The sequence below is a fragment of a genome, unplaced genomic scaffold (assembly GCF_019419815.1).
Source record: "Pyrus x bretschneideri cultivar Hongxiangsu unplaced genomic scaffold, Pyrus_bretschneideri_v1 Contig7, whole genome shotgun sequence".
Taxonomy (NCBI): Eukaryota; Viridiplantae; Streptophyta; class Magnoliopsida; order Rosales; family Rosaceae; genus Pyrus; species Pyrus x bretschneideri.
The window spans coordinates 9206033-9225181 of record NW_025999809.1 but is presented as its reverse complement, the minus strand read 5'-3'; the positions used below and the strand labels follow the sequence as shown (position 1 = coordinate 9225181).

The window sequence follows — 19149 nt, the reverse complement described above, 5'->3', positions numbered from 1 at the left end:
CATCACCAAATAATTGAAAAACCATGAGATAGGCGAATCAATGCGATAAAATAAGCAGTTCAGTTTGCATCAATATTATATTAAGTTGACATCGAGAATCAATATACAATCAAAATGGCGAATTCGGAAGTATATGTTAACAAAAGTTGCAATCGCTCCAGTTCGCTTATATGTTTGAGTGTCAGTGAGGATTTTGACGATTTAGAAGATGCACCTCAGATTGATTGATGGGACAAAGTCTCTTACATTAACCGGCATGTGGATTTAACCTAAACCTTATTCTTTTTCTTTTGGTTCTGAAAAAATAAAAAACATGAAAAAGATAAAGCTTATCATTCCAATTGTAATTGGGATAAAATATTCTTACACTTTTTTTTTTTTTTTTCCAAAGCTTTTAAATAAAGAAGAGACTGTTCGTATGGTTTGACGTTTTTCATGCCAGCAAACCTTCTCCAATATTCCCAATGGTCAAACAGTAGTAAAAATGTAATGAAGATGGAGACTACCCCAGCTTGTCTCTGATTAAATGCATGTAGATACTGAATTTTGTCAAGTTTTTACCAGATTGACTGCAGCAGATGATATAGTATCAATGTCTTATAATATGTGTTATGTATATGCTTTTTGTAAACATCTTTTCCCTACATTTTTTTAGTATAAGAACTCAACTGAATTAGCTATTACGAAAGAGAGAATGTCAATCATGTGGTTTATTATTTCATTGAGATTGATGGTGTCTGTCAGATTTAGGAAAATGAGATCAAACACTGTTCTGATTTTATGACAGATTTTCATTTTTTAGGAATTAATTTGTGGAATAGAATGCACATTGTTGCTCTGGATTTGGTTTTGAACTGTGCTCTTATTTGTAGTATCTTATGCATAGATTGAGTGCTCGAGAAAAATTTAGGTCACTGATTCATGAAGTATGAAATGTTCTCTTGCATTAAAATTGGTACTAGCTGTTCCTAAAGTCGTGTTATGCGTGAACTCCTCATTAACTTTCGCATGAACTACTAATTATGCGATTGCTCTGTTTTAATTTGTAAAAATATTATATCTTCCCTACCATATTAGATCCTTATTTTCAAAGTGAAGTTTCCCCTTCTATTAGCTTTAGTTCTTTGGATTTTACAAATATCAACAGCCTCTGGAAGTCGGTGTACTTAACTATCGTCATCTCTCACACAAGTGAATGCTTAAATTGCACCAGTTGAAGGTGTAAATGTATTGGTGGCCTCTTCAATTTATCGATTAAATTGGTACCGATGAGGATGTCAGATCATGTTAGGGTCCAGTCTTTTAAGTTTTGACCGAGTTCATCTATCTTGCATTTCAGAGAGTGGTCTACATATTTTCGAAGTAAATTCAGTAGTATAATGTAATGATGCAAGTGCAACTAAAGAGATAACATCTGCAGACATGATTTTGCAAAATCATAAAACTCTTAAGAGTTTGAACCGTACCGGAAAGTTTATATGAGTTGAAGAAGGACCCTACTTAAGTCGGCAAGATCATAAGCTCTTACACCTTCTCCTCCATATCAGAACCACCTGCAGTCCAAAATAACAAAGATTCAATGCCAAATCAAAGAAAATCAGTGATGATTTAAACAAAAACCTCTAACTATTGTTGTAGAGAGAATTCATATCAAGATAAACTACATTATTTGATTCGAATTGAATCCAAAAGCAGCAAAAGAAAACGAACAGAGCAAGACAAACCCTAGAAACAAACAGACCAAAATTAAACTCAGCATATCTCTCCGTCTCTTCTTCTCTCAGTGCAGCCCATAACGCTGCTTGCTTTGCTGCACCTCTGTCTGTCTGCAAGATTTCTCCTTCTTTCCCTCTCTCTCTTCTTCTCTATCTGCAGGCCGTACCCTTGTCTGCAACAACACTCCCTCAATCCCATCGAACGAAGCAGACAGTATCCCCAAATCCCAAACATACAATGACAAAAGTACCCCCATAATGTTCTCCCCTGTCCGTCCGATCTGAAATCAAAACGGGTACAAGAGTAACTTTGCTTGTTTCAAGACTGGGCCGTTTGGTCCAGGCCTAGGCCTCTGTCTGGGCCTTTTGAACGCAAGCCGAACCTGGCAAATCCGTAACAAAGCAACTTTTTTTGTAGATAGGCAATTTGGAAAATAAATCAAAATCAGGGTAGTTTTACTTTCGGTTATGAAAAGTGTCAAAATTTCCTCTCAACTTTGGACTATAGTAACTAGCAGAGGATGCACACGCGATGGTGCGGGATTGGAAATTCTATTACAATATTATTTACATACAAAAAATAACATTTGAATGTGTGTACAACTAACTGTACATACTATTTACATATGAAAGGTTAGGCGGATATATATTTACTAAACATTCTAGATGGTGTACCAAGAGATGTTCATTCTTCTCACATTGGGTTGTTGAGGTGCCTCATCTTCTTTCTTGTCTATGTTATCTTCTCTACCATGTTGTTCAAACATAAATGTGTCATGTTCATGAGACTTACGATAAAGAGATATGCAAGATTCGTCGATTACAAACTCAATCATAATACAACGAATAAAATTAGATACACAGTATTACGAACATAATTTCAATCTTCTACTAATTCGACGAAGCATGGAAACGTACAAACAAGTGCAACATATAACCAAAATCATGCACCTTTAACTTCAGGTGCTTGTATCATTAGTAGTTGTCATCATTGTAGTCATTTTACTAACATAATTATCATCACCTCAAGTAATTATGTATGTTTATCAAATTGCCCCTCTCGAGGCCGCTAAGTTTTCCACAAAAGTTTTAGATATCTCATTCCCAACCATACATCCAAATAAACAAAAATTAAAACTCCACAGTACCAATACACACAATCAAAACTCGAACTCGAAAACTCATGTCCAAAGTAATATCAAATGATAGCATTTACTCAATTTTAAGAAGTTGAACAGAGAAAGGTTAAAATAAAACTAATCTGAGTTCGAGATCTAAATACCTGAACAACATCAGTAAAGCTGCATTCTTCATTTTCAAGTAAATGGTGTCACATATGGTGTGTTAAGTGTACATTTTGACAAGGATAATGGGATAAGACCGAGTGTGCTTTTCCAACTGGATTACAACAATTATTGCATATACTAACCTTAGGTATGTATGGTTTCAGCTTAAACCTTGTATTTCTTTATGCATCATCCCCCTTGCAAAAAATATGTAACTACGGTCATCTTTGTGTCAATTCAATGTTTTTTGTTAGCCCCATATGTAATGGAACCAGGTCATGAAGGAAAGTTATAACTTCAACATGCCTACTAACCAAATGAGACCTATGCCTATTCGTCATTGACATGTATAAATAGACTATAAAACCCCAACCAACATATAGCAACTACATATTGATTAACAAATAGCAAGAAATCAAATCTTACATACTGTTATGTATCGCACTGAAAATTTTATCATCGTATTAAGTGTATAATTATAAACCAATTCTGTTGATTTTGAGACCCCGGTCTGTATTCTACCGAATAGTTAAGTGTATAATTATAAAATGAAAATTTTATCATTTTGAGACCCTGGTCTGTATTCTACTGAATAGTTATACCCCAAAAGTTTGACAAGCCAATTCTGTTGATGTGGAGTTGTAATACGTTGCTCGAGAAAGTACTTGATTGGCTTGTGATCTGTAATGATGCAAAATTGTTGGCCTAGCATATATGGTCTCCAATGTTGGACGGCAAAGACAATAGCTAACAGCTCTTTGTCGTAAGTGGAGAGAACAAGATTTCGTTATGATAAAGCTTTACTAAGGTAAGCGATGCGGTGGCTTTCCTAGCATAACATGGCCTCTATGCCGATATTTAAAAAAATATATTTAATTATAGGCCCAATTGTGATTTGTTCAAAGATGGGCGTTGGGATGTGGTTTTTATAAGCATGTTTGGTTACTCAAATCTCTCCCACAGCCCATGTGGGACTCTCCCACCCACTTCCATTTTTCTTTTTTTCTACTTCCTTTCCCACAGCTGATGTGGGACTCTCCCACCCACTTCTTTTTTTTTTTTTTACTCTAAATAAAACCTCTCACATTTGACTTGAAATATATAAGTTGTATTTTTTAAATTTTACTTGTAGTTATTAAATTTAAGTTGTATTTTTTTAATTTTAGTTGTAGTTTTTAAATTTAAGTTGTTATAGTTTTTAAACTTAAATAATAAATTATGTTTGGTCATTTGACCCTCGATTGGAAACGATTTTTTGTGACAGGGCTACAACAAGCTCTATGGCCCTCGATTGGAGATGGAGACAAATATGACAATGTACTGTTCATTAAAATATTAATATCTTGGAGGGCTAGATGGCTCATTTTAGCTCTATGACCCTTCAAAATATTAATATTTTAATGAACAGTACATGGTCATATTTGCCTCCATCTCCAACCGAGAGCCAAACATAATTTATTATTTAAAAACTACAACTTAAATTCAAATCTAACAGCTAAGTGACGTCAGCTAGCCGTTAGTAGCTGACATCATGCTGACACATATATTCCAACACTCCCCATTTGTCGTTCTCTATCTATATTTCTCACTCACCCCTTTGACATGTATATTCCACTAGCAAATTAAATTACATAATTAATGCATTGAAATCATAAATTCCACTTTTTCATCTTAAAAGTATGGATCATATAGTTTAATTTGCTATTGAAATACACATGTCAACTGAGATTGGAAAAGTCAAATAAAGAAGGTAACTAGTATTTTTCAACAAATAAATAGATAAAATGGCAAAGGTTACATAATATTTTGGTCGACCTTTGTGGTGATTGGGTTGGCTTGCATGTGCAGCAAAAGAGAAGGGGACTCAAGGGAACGGACAACCTCGACAGTGATTCCGAGTAGCCAGTAGCCACCTTATTATTTTAATTCCCCTAAATTGTATAATTATTCAAAATTATTATAGAAAAGAAAAACAAAAAGTGTGAGAAATTCAAAAATCAAATACTGTTACCCGGGTCAGGGGGTAAGGGCCCATTCACCAACCCTTTCGTTGTCCACGTGCCCTTTCTTCGTAAGACACAGTGGTCCTGCCGTTAATGTCGATGTTGATGGTTTTAAATTTATTGGTTCGTGGCATCGATTAATTGATGTTGGCTATAAATAGTTTTTGGTGTTTTTTCATGCAAATCACGTGTGCAAAGCACGCTTCTATAATTCTCCCTTCAATAATTCATTCGTGTAAAACGTGCAGGAAGGTGAATTAGACCCAAGTCACCCTGAAAGGACTTTGCCAACTTGCGGAGGACTTGGAATTTTCGACGCCACCGATTTCCTAGCAAGCTTCAACTTCTTATATATTGACTTGTATGCTCACCTCAGTAGCCAGCCATCTGCAACAAAAAGAAAAACTTGGTAAAAATGGATAGTTTCCATGCTTGCTTATTCAACCCTACTTTTCACCTTAACATTTTGCCCTTTCTGGTTTTGGCCTTTTCATATCTTTCTGTCACTGCGAAATCATGCATCGAGGAAGAGAGAGGAGCACTTCTCAGCTTTAAACAACACCTCACCGATCCGTCCGGTAGGCTTTCTTCTTGGGTCGGTCACGATTGCTGTCAATGGGAAGGGATTTCGTGCGACAACCGCACTGGTCACGCTACAAAAATTGACCTCCGTAATACTTATCCAGGTCGGTTGGGAGGTGATGAAGAGTGGGACGAGTCAGCTTATGAAGGGTCTTGGTTGGCAGGTAAGGTAGCTTCATCCTTGCTTATCTTGAAACATTTGAGCTACCTAGACCTGAGTTACAATAATTTCCAAGGGATTCACATTGTTTGTCAACTTCGAACTTTGAGATATCTCAACTTGTCATCTGCATCATCTGGGGGAGAATCTGAATTTCCCAAAAGCATTTTCAACCTTTCTAACCTCAAAACACTTGACCTAAGTGGAAATTCTTTCACCGGTCGTTTTCCTCCCCAACTTGCAAGCCTCGAATCTCTGAAACACCTTGATTTATCTGAGAATCACCTCAAAGGTAGAATTCCCAAACTCCTTGGACACCTTTGCAAACTAAAGACCTTAAACCTCGCTGTCAATGAATTTGATGGGGGGATTCAAGAGCTTTTGAGTGGTTTCTCAAATTGCACAAATAACAGATTAGAGTCACTAGATTTGTCTTTCAATGAGTTTGCAACAGAATTGTCTGACTCCTTAAGAGTTCCAACAAACTTGCAGTACCTTGACCTCGAAGCCAACTGGTTTTGGGGCTCTTTTCCAACTTCTTTTGGAAACTTGTCATCCTTGAAAAGTCTTAACCTTATGGGCAATAACATGAGCGGATCTATTCCCGAAAGTTTAGGCCAACTCTCTGAGCTAGTTGACCTAGATTTGTCTGAGAATTCTTGGGAAGGCATTTTAACAGAAACTCATTTGATAAATCTCACAAGACTGCGATCTATTGTTCTGTCCACGGATGGAGCTATGCCGCTCATTTTCAATGTGAGTCATGAGTGGGTTCCCCCCTTCCAGCTCCACAAAATTTCCATTATAAATTGTAGTGTAGGTCCTGACTTTCCTGTATGGCTTCAATCTCAGACTGAGCTGCTTGATGTCACCCTTAGTAGCACCAGAATCTCAGATTCTATACCAGAAGAATGGTTCTTGAACTTATCTTCCAAAGTTGAAAATTTGGATTTATCTCACAACCAAATCCGTGCAAAGCTTCAATCCCAACTCAAATTTCCAAATTTATATTATATGGATTTGAGTCATAATCAATTTGAAGGTCCACTCCCTCTTTTATCTTCTGATGCCCATGTCCTACATCTCAAAAGTAATAGTTTTTCCTTCAAATTTCTGATGCCAATTCCTTCAAATTTCGGACAACTGATGCCCAAATTATCATATTTGAATCTTGCGGAGAATCACTTGAATGGTACAATTCCATCCTCTCTATGCATCATGCAAACCTTGCTACACCTGTCCCTAAGGAGCAATCAGTTATACGGAGAATTCCCGGAAGCATGGAGTGTGTGGCAAAATATAATGGTTGTTGATGTGGCAGACAATAACCTCTCTGGTAATATTCCGAGTTCAGCAGGTGTCCCGAGTTCTCTACGTATATTGAAGATGAACAACAACAATTTTGGCGGGAAAATTCCTTTCGAGTTGAAAAATGCAACTTCTTTGAGCAGTATAGATCTTGGAGGCAACAAATTTACCGGAGGTGTTCCTTTATGGATCGGATCAAACTACTCCAAGTTGTCTACTCTGCGTTTGCACTCCAACTTTTTAAGTGGACATATCCCGCGCAATCTTTGCAATCTTCCCTACCTTCACATCCTGGACCTTGGCCATAACAATCTTTCAGGGACTATTCCCAAGTGTTTGAAGAATTTGACTGCTTTGACTTTCTTTCCATATAATAATTATACAGTGCCTTCATATGATGAGGTGCAAACAACAGTCACGACGAAAGGAAGCGAACTCGTTTATTACGAGACTGCTTTGAGATGGGTGTATAGCATTGATCTTTCATCAAATAATTTAGAAGGCGAAATTCCGGAAGAAATGACCAGCCTCATTGCATTGGGGACCTTGAACTTGTCAAGAAATCAGTTAAGGGGAAACATTCCCTCAACTATTGGAAATTTGCGTTGGTTGGAAACTCTTGATCTCTCACACAATCGCCTTTCGGGACAAATTCCACAAAGTTACTCCTCTTTATCGCTCTTGGCTCATGTGAACTTGTCTTTCAACAACTTGGCCGGAAGAATTCCGTCGGGCAACCAACTTCAGACGCTCGAGGACCCATCCATTTATGAAGGCAATTCATTACTCTGTGGGGTTCCTCTTTTAACCAAGTGTCCGGGAGATGAAACACCGCCTTTTCGCCCTAGTGATGCAGGAGATAATAAAGATGAAGATGATAACGGAAGGCTTTGGCTCTATGTCAGTATCACACTCGGCTTCATCATAGGTTTTTGGGGAGTTTGTGGCACATTAATCGTAAAGAAGTCATGGAGATATGCCTATTTTCGTTTCTTTGATGATATGAAAGATAAAGTAGCATTAGCAATTGTATTGAAAGTGGCTCGGTTGCAAAGAAAAATTTGATTCAAAAAAATGTACTGAACTCATATAGTATTCTTACCATGCGTAATGCTTTCTGTCGGTCTTTATAATGTGTAATAGGCTACTAGGACACGATGTGTTCTGTTTTAAGTACTTCAGTTGTTTGCTTTGATTAAGATTTAACTTCAATTGTTTGTCTGAAGTTTGAAATTCAAATTTGATGCAGATAAAAATAATAATGGTCTAACAACAGTTGCCTTCAAGGACTTAATTAGCTATTCAAACAAAACAAAAATGTGGATTTACAAAACGCTGAATAACTTTACAAAGGAACATGTCTTGTGTAACATATATCCAAATCAAATCTGAGCCACTCCCAAAACCTGGAGATCTGGATGAGTGCCAGCCTCCCCCGACCTTGGCAGATTCCGATTAGGCACAAAACCAGTAACATCTTACGAGCACCTCGTGGCAATAATGGATCCAGACTTCTAACATTGGATAGTCCTAGTATCGGACTTGAAGTATCTGAAATTGGATCAGAACCATCCAAATTTGGAGTTAAACTATGAGAAATAATATTGTCCAAACTAATCGATAATGTTTTCACGTGTTAATATCGTTCCATACTTTTAATTTCTACACATATCAATTATTAAAACAAAAAAATCATCAGTTAATGAACAAATGTGTGTGTGTGTGTGTTACTTTAGTATAAAGTAGGGGGAGGATGGCACTGTGCAATTTTGGGTTGATTTCATTTTATTTACGTACATGCCACTGGTTTAAAAGAATGGCCTTCGTGTGTTTGGGCTACTGGAGTTTGTTTGCTCATCATCCCACCCCTCCCTCTCTCCTCCCAGCTTTCCTAGTCTCTGTCGGTGACTCGAGTAAATTGATAGCAACCAAAAAGATATAATAAAAAAACTAACCACAAAGTAATTTAATAAATTTTTATATATAAAGGATCATATCAAAATGGAAAATTCGTCTGCCATTAACACTTTATTTACGAGAGGCTGAATCGCCAAAATGATGTTTGAAATTTGCATAATAAATCACTTTGGTCATTGATATTTCAAATCAATAGAAGTGGTCCATGAGATTGTCCACCATCCATCATTTTGGTCATTCCGGAGCTCTTGCCCGGAAGTTTGGGCAATTTTCAAGGTTTTGTAACTCAATTGTTTCTTAACCAAATTTGATCCATAATATATCAAAATGAAGATAGGAAAGTGTAGAATAAGATTAAACCTATTTGGAAGCCCAATGGTTTCCGGAGATGGCCGAAAAATAGCCTCAAAGTTGACTGGTCCGAGGGAAAACCAGAAAACTCGCCGGAAACTTGGTAAACTTTAAACGTTCATAACTTCTTCAATATTCAACAAAATCAAGTGACTGAAAAACAAAAAGCATACTTCTCGAGGAGACGAAGAGAATGGTTTGGCCGGAAAATGACTCGAAAGTGGCTATCTTGGTCTTGAGTTAGCCGTCAAAAAAGGTATTATTCTCTCCGTCTCATCGATAAGTATGATTTTCGTTTTTGAATCACTTGATTTTGTTGAATATTGAAGAAGTTATGAACGTTTAAAGTTTACCCAATTTCCAACCAGTTTACCAATTTTCCCTCGGACCAGTCAATTTTGAGGCTATTTTCCGATCATCTCTGGCAACCATTGGGCTTCCAAATAGATATAATCTTATTCTACACTTTCTTATCTTCATTTTGATATATTATGGGTCGAATTTGGTTAAGAAAGGATTGAGTTACGAAACTTTAAAAATTGTCCAAACTTCCGACCAAGAACTTCGAGACACTTAACGGAATAACCAAAATAATGGATGGTGGATAATCTCATGAATTACTTCTATTGATTTGAAATCTAAGGACTAAAATATTGTATTATATAAATCTCAAAGACCATTTTAACGATTTAGCCTTTACAAGACTACCACTACCCTGCCTCTTCCTCACTTCTTCCTATTATTTCTGCAGTTTGTGGCTATGCAGGGAAAAAGACAAAGTTTATGGAATGGTGCATGGGCACCAACTGAAAAGAAGGAATGGAAAAAAAAATAAAAAATAAAAAGGATGGTGCATTTGAAAAGGCGAAAGAAAAAATAATAAAAGGGAAGAGGCGCATCGACGGTGCATCACCACAGAAATAAGAGTAATGTTATTCATATCATATTTTTATATCATATTTTCATACCATCTTAAATAACATTTGATGTAGACAACCACATCATTTGAATTAATCAAATTTTTAAATTTAGTTCATTATTTAATAAACTAATAATTAAAAAAAACTAGTTAATTAAATAATGATTATGGTATACGATGAGTCTTTCTCCTTCTTCTTCTTGGGTTTTGCAAATTTTTCAAATAATGTGACTGTTCATATCAAATGCTACTTAAGATGGTATAAAAAAATGGTAAGAATATTATTACTATAGAAATAGTAGTAAAATATAATAAATAAAATAAAAAGGAGAAATGGGGACAAATGTTTCTGGAGCCATGTGGATGAAAGTCTTCATGTAAACAATAGAGACTTGAATTATCAGTCTTAAAGTCTTCATGTGCACAGTGATGTTACAACAGGTTTTTCATCTGACAATTACAAGAAGCAAACTAACCTTATTTACAAAGTCTTCATGTAAATAGTAAACAATTGAATTATCAGGCTTAAAGTCTTCATGTGCACAGTAATATTTGCAATTATCAGCCTTCAAATTCTGCATTTGGGCCATCCACCATATTTATAACATTAAAAATTAAAAACAATATAGACAATCATTGAAGAGGACATTAGTCTAATTCAAATGATCAGTTCTTTTATTTCAGAGCAGTATTCTAGTGTTGTAATCGTCTGCTCTCTCTCTCCGCCGCGACCGCCGCGACCGCCGCCAGCCATGCCTCCTGTCATCTAACTATCTATCCTCTCCAAACCACCACCGATTTAATCCCGAGGTATACACTTTTTGGTTTTTCATTTTCATTTTAATTTTTATTTGTTTGATCGGTAAAGGGTTTTGTATTTATTGTATTACTAGGAGAAATAACCTCAAAGAGATGAGATTTTGTATTTGATTTCTGAGTATTTGTTGTTTTTGTATAAGAATCACTATTTGGATTAATTGTTGATTTTCAACCTTTTGTCTTTGTTCTTAATATTTTTGAGTTCCAGATGTTAAATACCAGGTTTTTTTCTTTTAGCATCTTATGAATTTTATGAATTACAGATTCTGCAGTATTTTCCAAGTAGGTGGAAACAAGCACAAGGGAAAACTTTATCTGCATATTCATATATTTTATTTCCTTCAGTTATCCTTGCATTTTATAACGGTACTCTGTTGTGTACTTTGATTGTGAATTTCGATGTTATATATAGTTTCATAACAGTACTCTGTTGTGTACTTTCTGTTTTGTTGGGGTCTTCGTTCAAATTCAAGCTGTAGTAACGTTGTATGCCAAAGGTGCTTATAGAGATGATTAAAGGTTAAATGCTTATGATGTTGTTTTTACCCTTCCAACTTCGTTTGTTTCTCCCTTTTTTTTTTCCCTTCGTGTTATTGGTACATACAAGTGTGTCTTTTCTTATTGTTGCACTTTCAAATTCTTATTGTTGCACTTTCAAATTCTTAGAAAACACTGATGGGGAGATTCTACATAAATTATGTAAATAGATTCTACATATCTGCACACAATACTTACAACACATGGTTATAGTATCGTGCAGAATCTGGACCTGAAAAGTGATGGCATAGGTGTTCTGCTGGATTGATGACCGTAATCAAGGTATCAGTTAAGCTTTTATTGTGACTGGTAAATTTTGAATAACTGCTGGTTAAAATTCCCAAATGTATGCAATCCCACATTCCAATTTGTTGTGTGAAGACAAATATCATGCCGAAATGATTAGTCATATGGAAATGCTAAGATCGCAAAATTTCTTTTCGTATCAAACTATTAGGAATGCAAATCTCACCATCTGAAGTTTTTCGTTGACATAATGTTGATCCACACTGCATGTTTCATTGCTTTCAAATCTCACCTGTTGTTGCTTGCTTTCAACTTGGCAACAAACCAAACTCATTTGTGGGTTGGTTTATTTGTAATGTTGTATGATGAGGTGGTCGTTTCTGTCTATACATGTTTCTGTTTAGTCTATTCTATCCGTTCGATGCACTGCACTACCAGCGGAAGTGCAACATTCATGAACTATTTTATTTCAATTCCTCCTCCTTAAACATGAGAGGGCATACTAGCATAAGCTGTTTGGCACAAGATTATTTAAAAGTTATGTAATCGACTCATTTTTCGTGTCATTTCATGTTGGTTGGGTGAAGTTTATTTGGAGTGTTATGAACCTATAATTATGTTATTTGAATTGCAGTATATAAACTTGGTTATTTACTTCTCACGCCATTGAGGCACAAAAATTGTTCATGCATTGAGTTCTTTATATCAAAATTGAACAAATTTAATTTTCCTTTATAATCAAATGCATTGAAGTAATTGTGAGTTGTATGACATGACTGTTCAATTATGGCCTTGGCCGAGGCCCCTTGCAGTTTACTAAACATTTCATCTATGCCTTAAGCTTTCATATTCTTTGTTAGGCCAAATTAGTTGTGTTGGATTCAAAATATTTCTAATTTTTTTTTCGGTGTGCTTTTGGTCTTTTAACTAAAATTTCATTAGATTTGGTTTTCGAATTTGAAAGTCTGTAAGTTGCTAACAAATTTACTTTGTTTGCAAATATCAGAAATTTGGATTGTTGGAGGAAGAAGTTGGTTCCTTGCCAATTTGAGGTATATAATTATACGCCCTCATTTTTATTCAAAGCCTAATTAGTTATCGACCTTTTTTTATTTATCTTTGTGAAGCTTTCATGCTTGATTTTAAATATATAATTCAATTTTCTTTGTTTGAGCTTAGAATGGAAATGGGCTTCTTTCTATTTTGTGCACGTATCTGTATGTGTCCATTTATGTAAAGCTTGAGATAACTAAGGATATATTTCTATCAAACCCCATTCCAATTGAATGGTTGGTGTATTTGTTCTAGATAACATTCGAATTGGATGATTGGTTTATTTGTTCTAAACTCCATTAGAATTGTATTTGTATTTCTGCCGTTTATAGATGATTGGTGTAGCTGCTATGATTGTCAGATTGTGTAATGTTGGTTATTGCTTAACTGAGCGAATAAAGTTAGCAAAAAAGTAGATGCTATGTCAATGTATGTGAATGGGGAGTGTAGTTATGAAATATATGATTACATTGATCAGGGATAATGAGTGTCACAGAGTCCTAACTGAGCAATTTATGTCGTGACTCGGTGTAGATGCTGCGCTTTGAATTTGGTGAGTTTTTTGGGGCAAGGGTTTTCAAGTTTTTTGGTTGAATTTTTCTTGCTTCGTTTTATTTTTTTTGATGTACAAGAGTAGAAACCTTCCGTACAGAAGCTTCACATCCTCCCTCAACAATTTGTGTGTCTTTCTATCGAAATTATTCATGTCTTCCTATATTAGGGTTTCAAAAACGATTTCGATATTGTCAGGTTTCCCTGAACAGATTTAATGAAAATGTTTTCCAGCATCAACGGAATCAGACATAGTGAATGCAAACTTTAATCTTCGGATTTTCTCATTGTTGCAATATGTGATAATCTATTTAATCCTGTTAGCCTGCTCTTTGATCAACTAAGAGTGTCTTAGCTGTTATATGCTTTCTTATTGTTAAATCGGTTGTGATTCTATATGATTCGTGTTTCTGAGTGTAAAATTGTTTATGCAATCTTACTTTCGCACTCATAACAAAGTCTCAAGCCAAAAATTTGCCTTTCGCATGCGTGCCTGCATAACATCCGTCATACCAGTGTTTGCTAAACTACTATTTATGTTTTTTGCTATAGTGCGGAAGATGTCCGTCCACATAAAAAATGAATGACCGTAGTCTCCTTTATCAGTTGCTACAAAGGCGTTCTCCATGTTTTTGCCTTTGAACATATCTGCTTGAAAACTTCCTTGCTGAAACGACAACAGAATAGTTTTTATGCTTTTTCTTAACTGCTAAAATAGGTGCTTGGCCTGCAGGACATGTATTTTGCCACCTTAACTACAAGGGCAAAATATGTGTGGGCTGCATCTTGCTTCTGTTTCTTCAGTGTCTTACGGAAACAAGCATCTTGCATCTTTTTTGCTTTGAACATTAATGCTTGAAAGATTAGTTGTTGAAACAAGAACGCATTTTTATGCCTTTTTTGTCTAACTGCTAAAATATTTTGCCATCTTAACTTGAAAAGCAATATATGTGTAAAATGCACGTTGCTTCTGTTTCTCAGCATTTTTTGCAACCATATCTTTTGTAATCAGGTCTGTTCAATGTATATAAAAGCCAAACTGTTTATCTTACCAACACCGTTCACTCATCTATCCTTTTTGTTCGTTTATGATTATGTTGCATTTTTTTTTAGGTTAAATGTGTCTTATTCATGTGGTTAAGGTGTGCATTCAAGTCTCGCAGCAACACATGAGCATTTTTACTAGTATTAACTAACACATGATCAAATCAAATAGTAAAAAAATCATAAATTACAATCTAATAAGCATATAGCAGTAACTATAATCTATTAGAAATTCAAAAAATTTCATCCATTATACATCTATTTCAATAGCATCCTGTATTATTAATTTGGGCTAATTAGAAAGCTTAGTTAAATTTAAAAATTAGGACATTATCAAAAATGAAAAATAGAAATTAAGAAATTCGGTGGTGGTGGACAGGAGAGAGGTGGAGAAGGTGGTGGATCCGTGGAGGGTTGGTAGGTTGTGGATGGAAGGAAAAAGGGCATTGGGAATAGGAGGAAAAAGAGACGTGGGCTTTCGGCATTACTAGAAAAATGTCCGCTCTCTGTATCGGATTTTCAAACTATAATAACCAACAACAGCTATAAATAATATCCACAACAAAATTCACTCAAAAGGTTGCAACAATACAATCGCATTCTCAAATGCAGTAATTAGACAAAGCATATTTTACTTGAGTAATTCCCACAAAACCACAAATTAATATAGTCATCTCCAAATAATTGAAAAACCAAGAAATAGGTGGATCAATGCGATAAAATAAGCAGTTCAGTTTGCATCAATATTCTATCAAGTTGACATATAAAATCAATATACAAACAAAATGGCGAATTCGGAAGTATATGTTCACCAAAGTTGCAATGGCTCCAGTTCGCTTATATGTTTGAGTGTCAGTGAGGATTTTGATGATTTAGAAGATGCACCTCAGATTGATCGATGGGACAAAGTCTCTTCCATTAACCGGCATGTTTATTTAACCTAAACCTTATTGTTTTTCTTTTGGTTCTTAAAAAAAAAAAAAAAAAAAAACATGAAAATGATGAAGCTGATCATTCCAATTGTAATTGGGATAAAATATTCTTCACTTTTTTTTTTTCCAAAGCTTTTCAATAAAGAAGAGTCTGTTTGTATGGTTAGAGGTTTTTCATGCCAGCAAACCTTCTCTAATATTCCCAACGGTCAAACAGTAGTAAAAATGTAATGAAGATGGAGACTACCACAGCTTGTCTCTGATTAAATACATGTAGATACTGAATTTAGTCAAGTTTTTACCGGATTGACTACAGCAGATGATACTTAGTATCAATGTCTTACAATACATTTTTTAGTATAAGAACTCAACTGAATTTGCTATTTCGAAAGAGAGAATGTCAATAAAGTGATTTATTATTTCGTTGAGATTGATGGTGTCTGTTAGATTTAGGAAGATGAGATCAAACACCGTTCTTATTTTATGACAGATTTTCATTTTTAGGAATTAATTTGTGGAATAGAATGCACATTGTTGCCCTGCATTTGGTTTGAACTGTGCTCTTATTTGTAGTATCTTATGCATAGATTGAGTGCTCGAGAAAAATTTAGGTCACTGATTCATTAAGTATGTAGTGTTCTCTTGCATTAAAATTGGTCCTAGCTGTTCCTAAAGTCGTGTTATGCGTGAACTCCTCATTAACTTTCGCGTGAACTACTAATTATGTGATCGCTTTGTTTTAATTTGTCAAAAATATTATATCTTCCTTACCATATTAGATCCTTATTTTCGAAGTGAAGTTTCTCCTTCTATTAGGGTTAGTTCTTTGGATTTTCCATATATCAACAGCCTCTGGAAGTCGGTGTACTTAACTCTCCTCATCTCTCACACAAGTGAACGTTTAATATTGCATCAGTTGAAGGTGTAAATGTATTGGTGGCGTCATCAATTTATCAATTAAATTGGTACCGCTGAGGATGTCAGATAGATCATGTTATGGTCCAATCTTTTAAGTTTTGACGGAGTTCATCTATCTTGGATTACAGAGAGTGGTCTACATATCTTCTAAGTAGATTCAGTGGCATAGTGTAATAATGTAATGATGCAACTGCAACTAAAGAGATAACATCTGCAGACATGATTTTGCAAAATCATAAAACTCTTAAGAGTTTGAACCGTACCGGAAAGTTTATATGAGTTGAAGAAGGACCCTACTTAGGTCGGCAAGATCATAAGCTCTTGCAGCTTCTCCTCCATATCAGAACCACCTGCAGTCCAAATTAACAAAGATTCAATGCCAAATCAAAGAACAAATCGGCGATAATTTAAACAAAAACCCCTAATTATTGTTGTAGAGAGAATTCATATCAAGATAAACTACATTATTTGATTCGAATTGAATCCAAAAGCAGCATAAACATGAAAGGTAAAAAATTAAGAAACGGAAAACCAAAATGCCAAAATTAAACTCAACAAATAAGAAAACGAACAGAGCAAGACAAACCCTATAAACGAACAGGCCAAAATTAAACTCAGCATATCTCTCTCTCCTTCTCTCAGTGCAGCCCATACCGCTGCTTGCTTTGCTGCACCTCCGTCTGTCTGCAGGACCTCTCATTCTCTCTTCGTCTCCATGTGCAACAACACTCCCTCAATCCCATCGAATGAAGCAGACAACATGGTCTGCAATCCAATCACAAAACCACCCCCACAATCGTCAACCCTGTCCGTCCGATCTGAAATCCAAACGGGCAAAAGAGTAGTTTTGCTTGTTTCAAGACTGGGACTGGGCCGTTTTGGTCCAGGCCTTTAGGCCTCTGTCTGGGGCCTTTGAATGCAAACCGAACCTGGAAAATCCATAACAAAGCAAATTTTTTGGTACAATGGCAATTTGGTAAATAAATCAAAATCAGGGAATTTGTACTGTAGCTTATGAATAGTGTTAACTAGCAATGCTGCCTGAGCGATGCTGCGGGCGTGAAATTCAACATGTTCAAATGCATTCTTAAGCAGTATCAATTTGAATGCAATTTATCAAAGCACATGTTGCAACATATCTTGTAATTTGTTCAATGTGGAATTATTTTGTGATAAGGTATTGGAAAAACAAAGTTTAAACTTGTTGTAGAACAATATTTCAATCAAATAGATATGGGATCACATTAACCATACACTATTACAATATTGCACAGTTCATTACATTAGCATTTCTAGCCATTAGAATCTCGAAGACATAACTAATCAATGTTATAGAAACTTACCAAGAAATTAACAAAAGGGAATAGACGACCATAAGCTTCATTCGGTTTCATAGCATATCATATTCGTTTAAGAAAACCTCCTTGCAGTTTGTCCTTCAACAAATCCTACTCAAAGTAAATATAACAGTAATAACTCATAGGAGGATAAAGTATAACCATTAAATTAAATTCAATATAACATAAAAAACAATTTGACTACCATACATAATAACTTATAGGGATTTTATGTGGTCTTGCAATCAAAGTGCTTGATAAGAATAATGTGAAAAAAAAAATCTCATCACATTACATATTAAATCGATGGACAAGAGTGGCAAAGGCTAGAAGTATGAAAGATCACCATGGAATGGGTGCTCATGACAATCTTAAAGAATCTATGGGAAAGCGTTATAGCCATTTGTGTAGCAATTTTCATGAAATTGCTTCCTTAGCTGTAGAACATGACAAGTTAACTGTAAGATTCCACATCGCCTAGGGGTGTGAATCCTATAAGCCTTGTATGTATATTCTCATCTTTACCTAGCATGAGGCCTTTGGGACCTCATTGGCTTCGGGTTCTGTAGGAACTTCGAAGTTAAGCGAGTTCGTGCGAGAGCAATTCTAGGATGGGTGACCTACTCGGAAGTTCTCATGTGAGTTCCCAAAAACAAAACCATATGGGCGTGGTTGGGGCCCAAAACGGACAATATCGTGCCACAGTGGAGTCAAGCCCGGGATGTGGTGGGGACTCGGGCCGGGATGTGACAATTTGGTATCAAAGCCAATTCATGGTCCGAGGTGTGCCGACGAGGACTTCGGGCCCTTAAGGGGGTGGATTGTAAGATCCCACATCGCCCAGGGGTGTGGATCATGTAAGCCTTATATGTATATTCTCATATCTACATAGCACGAAACCTTTTTGGAGCTCACTGGCTTCGGGTTCCGTAGGAACTTCGAAGTTAAGCGAGTTCGCGTGAGAGCAATCCCAAGATGGATGACCCAATGGGAAGTTCTCGTGTCAATACCGTGAGGGCGTTGGGGCCCAAAATGGACAATATCGTGCTATGGTAGAGTCAAACCCGGAATGTGATGAGGGCCCGGATCAGGATGTGACATTAACTGAGTATGCACACATTTAATTGAGATACTTAAAGACTTGGAAGAAATAAAGAAAAGCCTTGGTGAAAAAGATTGCGCAAGTGGTGTTCAAAAAGGTTGATTCAACTGGTAAAGAACATGTTGAGATAATGGTTGAGCCCAATAATTGTGAAACAACAATTGTTTGTGGAGTTAAGAGAAAAGCTACAGTCAAACGTCCACGTGGTCGACTGAATGACCCACTTGAACAAAAAAAAGTCACATCCAAGAGTAAAAAAACTCTCGCAAGACGACAAATAGCTATGGAGGTACCTAAATTGTATTCTTTGCATGTACGAAGTGATTAATGTGTTATCTTGCAAATGTATTTTATTGTTGGCAGTATTG

General features: G+C 35.9%; 1 protein-coding gene and 2 long non-coding RNA genes across 3 annotated transcripts; 2 read left to right on the top strand and 1 right to left on the bottom strand.

Moving 5' to 3' along the window:
• Positions 1-5419: 5419 nt before the first annotated feature.
• Positions 5420-8119, top strand: LOC125472572 (receptor-like protein EIX2). Its single transcript, XM_048574216.1, has one exon. The coding sequence runs from the start codon at positions 5420-5422 to the stop codon at positions 8117-8119; it is 2700 nt and encodes an 899-aa protein (XP_048430173.1).
• A 187-nt stretch (positions 8120-8306) lies between these two features.
• LOC103958082 lies at positions 8307-18298 on the bottom strand. The gene is made up of 3 exons (XR_007254495.1): positions 16929-18298; positions 16606-16692; positions 8307-8605 (listed from the first exon to the last, which is right to left on the bottom strand). It is a non-coding gene; the product is annotated as an uncharacterized LOC103958082 (long non-coding RNA).
• Positions 10713-13130, top strand: LOC103958080. Its single transcript, XR_007254494.1, has 4 exons — positions 10713-11051; positions 11324-11579; positions 11821-11879; positions 12850-13130. It is a non-coding gene; the product is annotated as an uncharacterized LOC103958080 (long non-coding RNA).
• Positions 18299-19149: the final 851 nt, after the last annotated feature.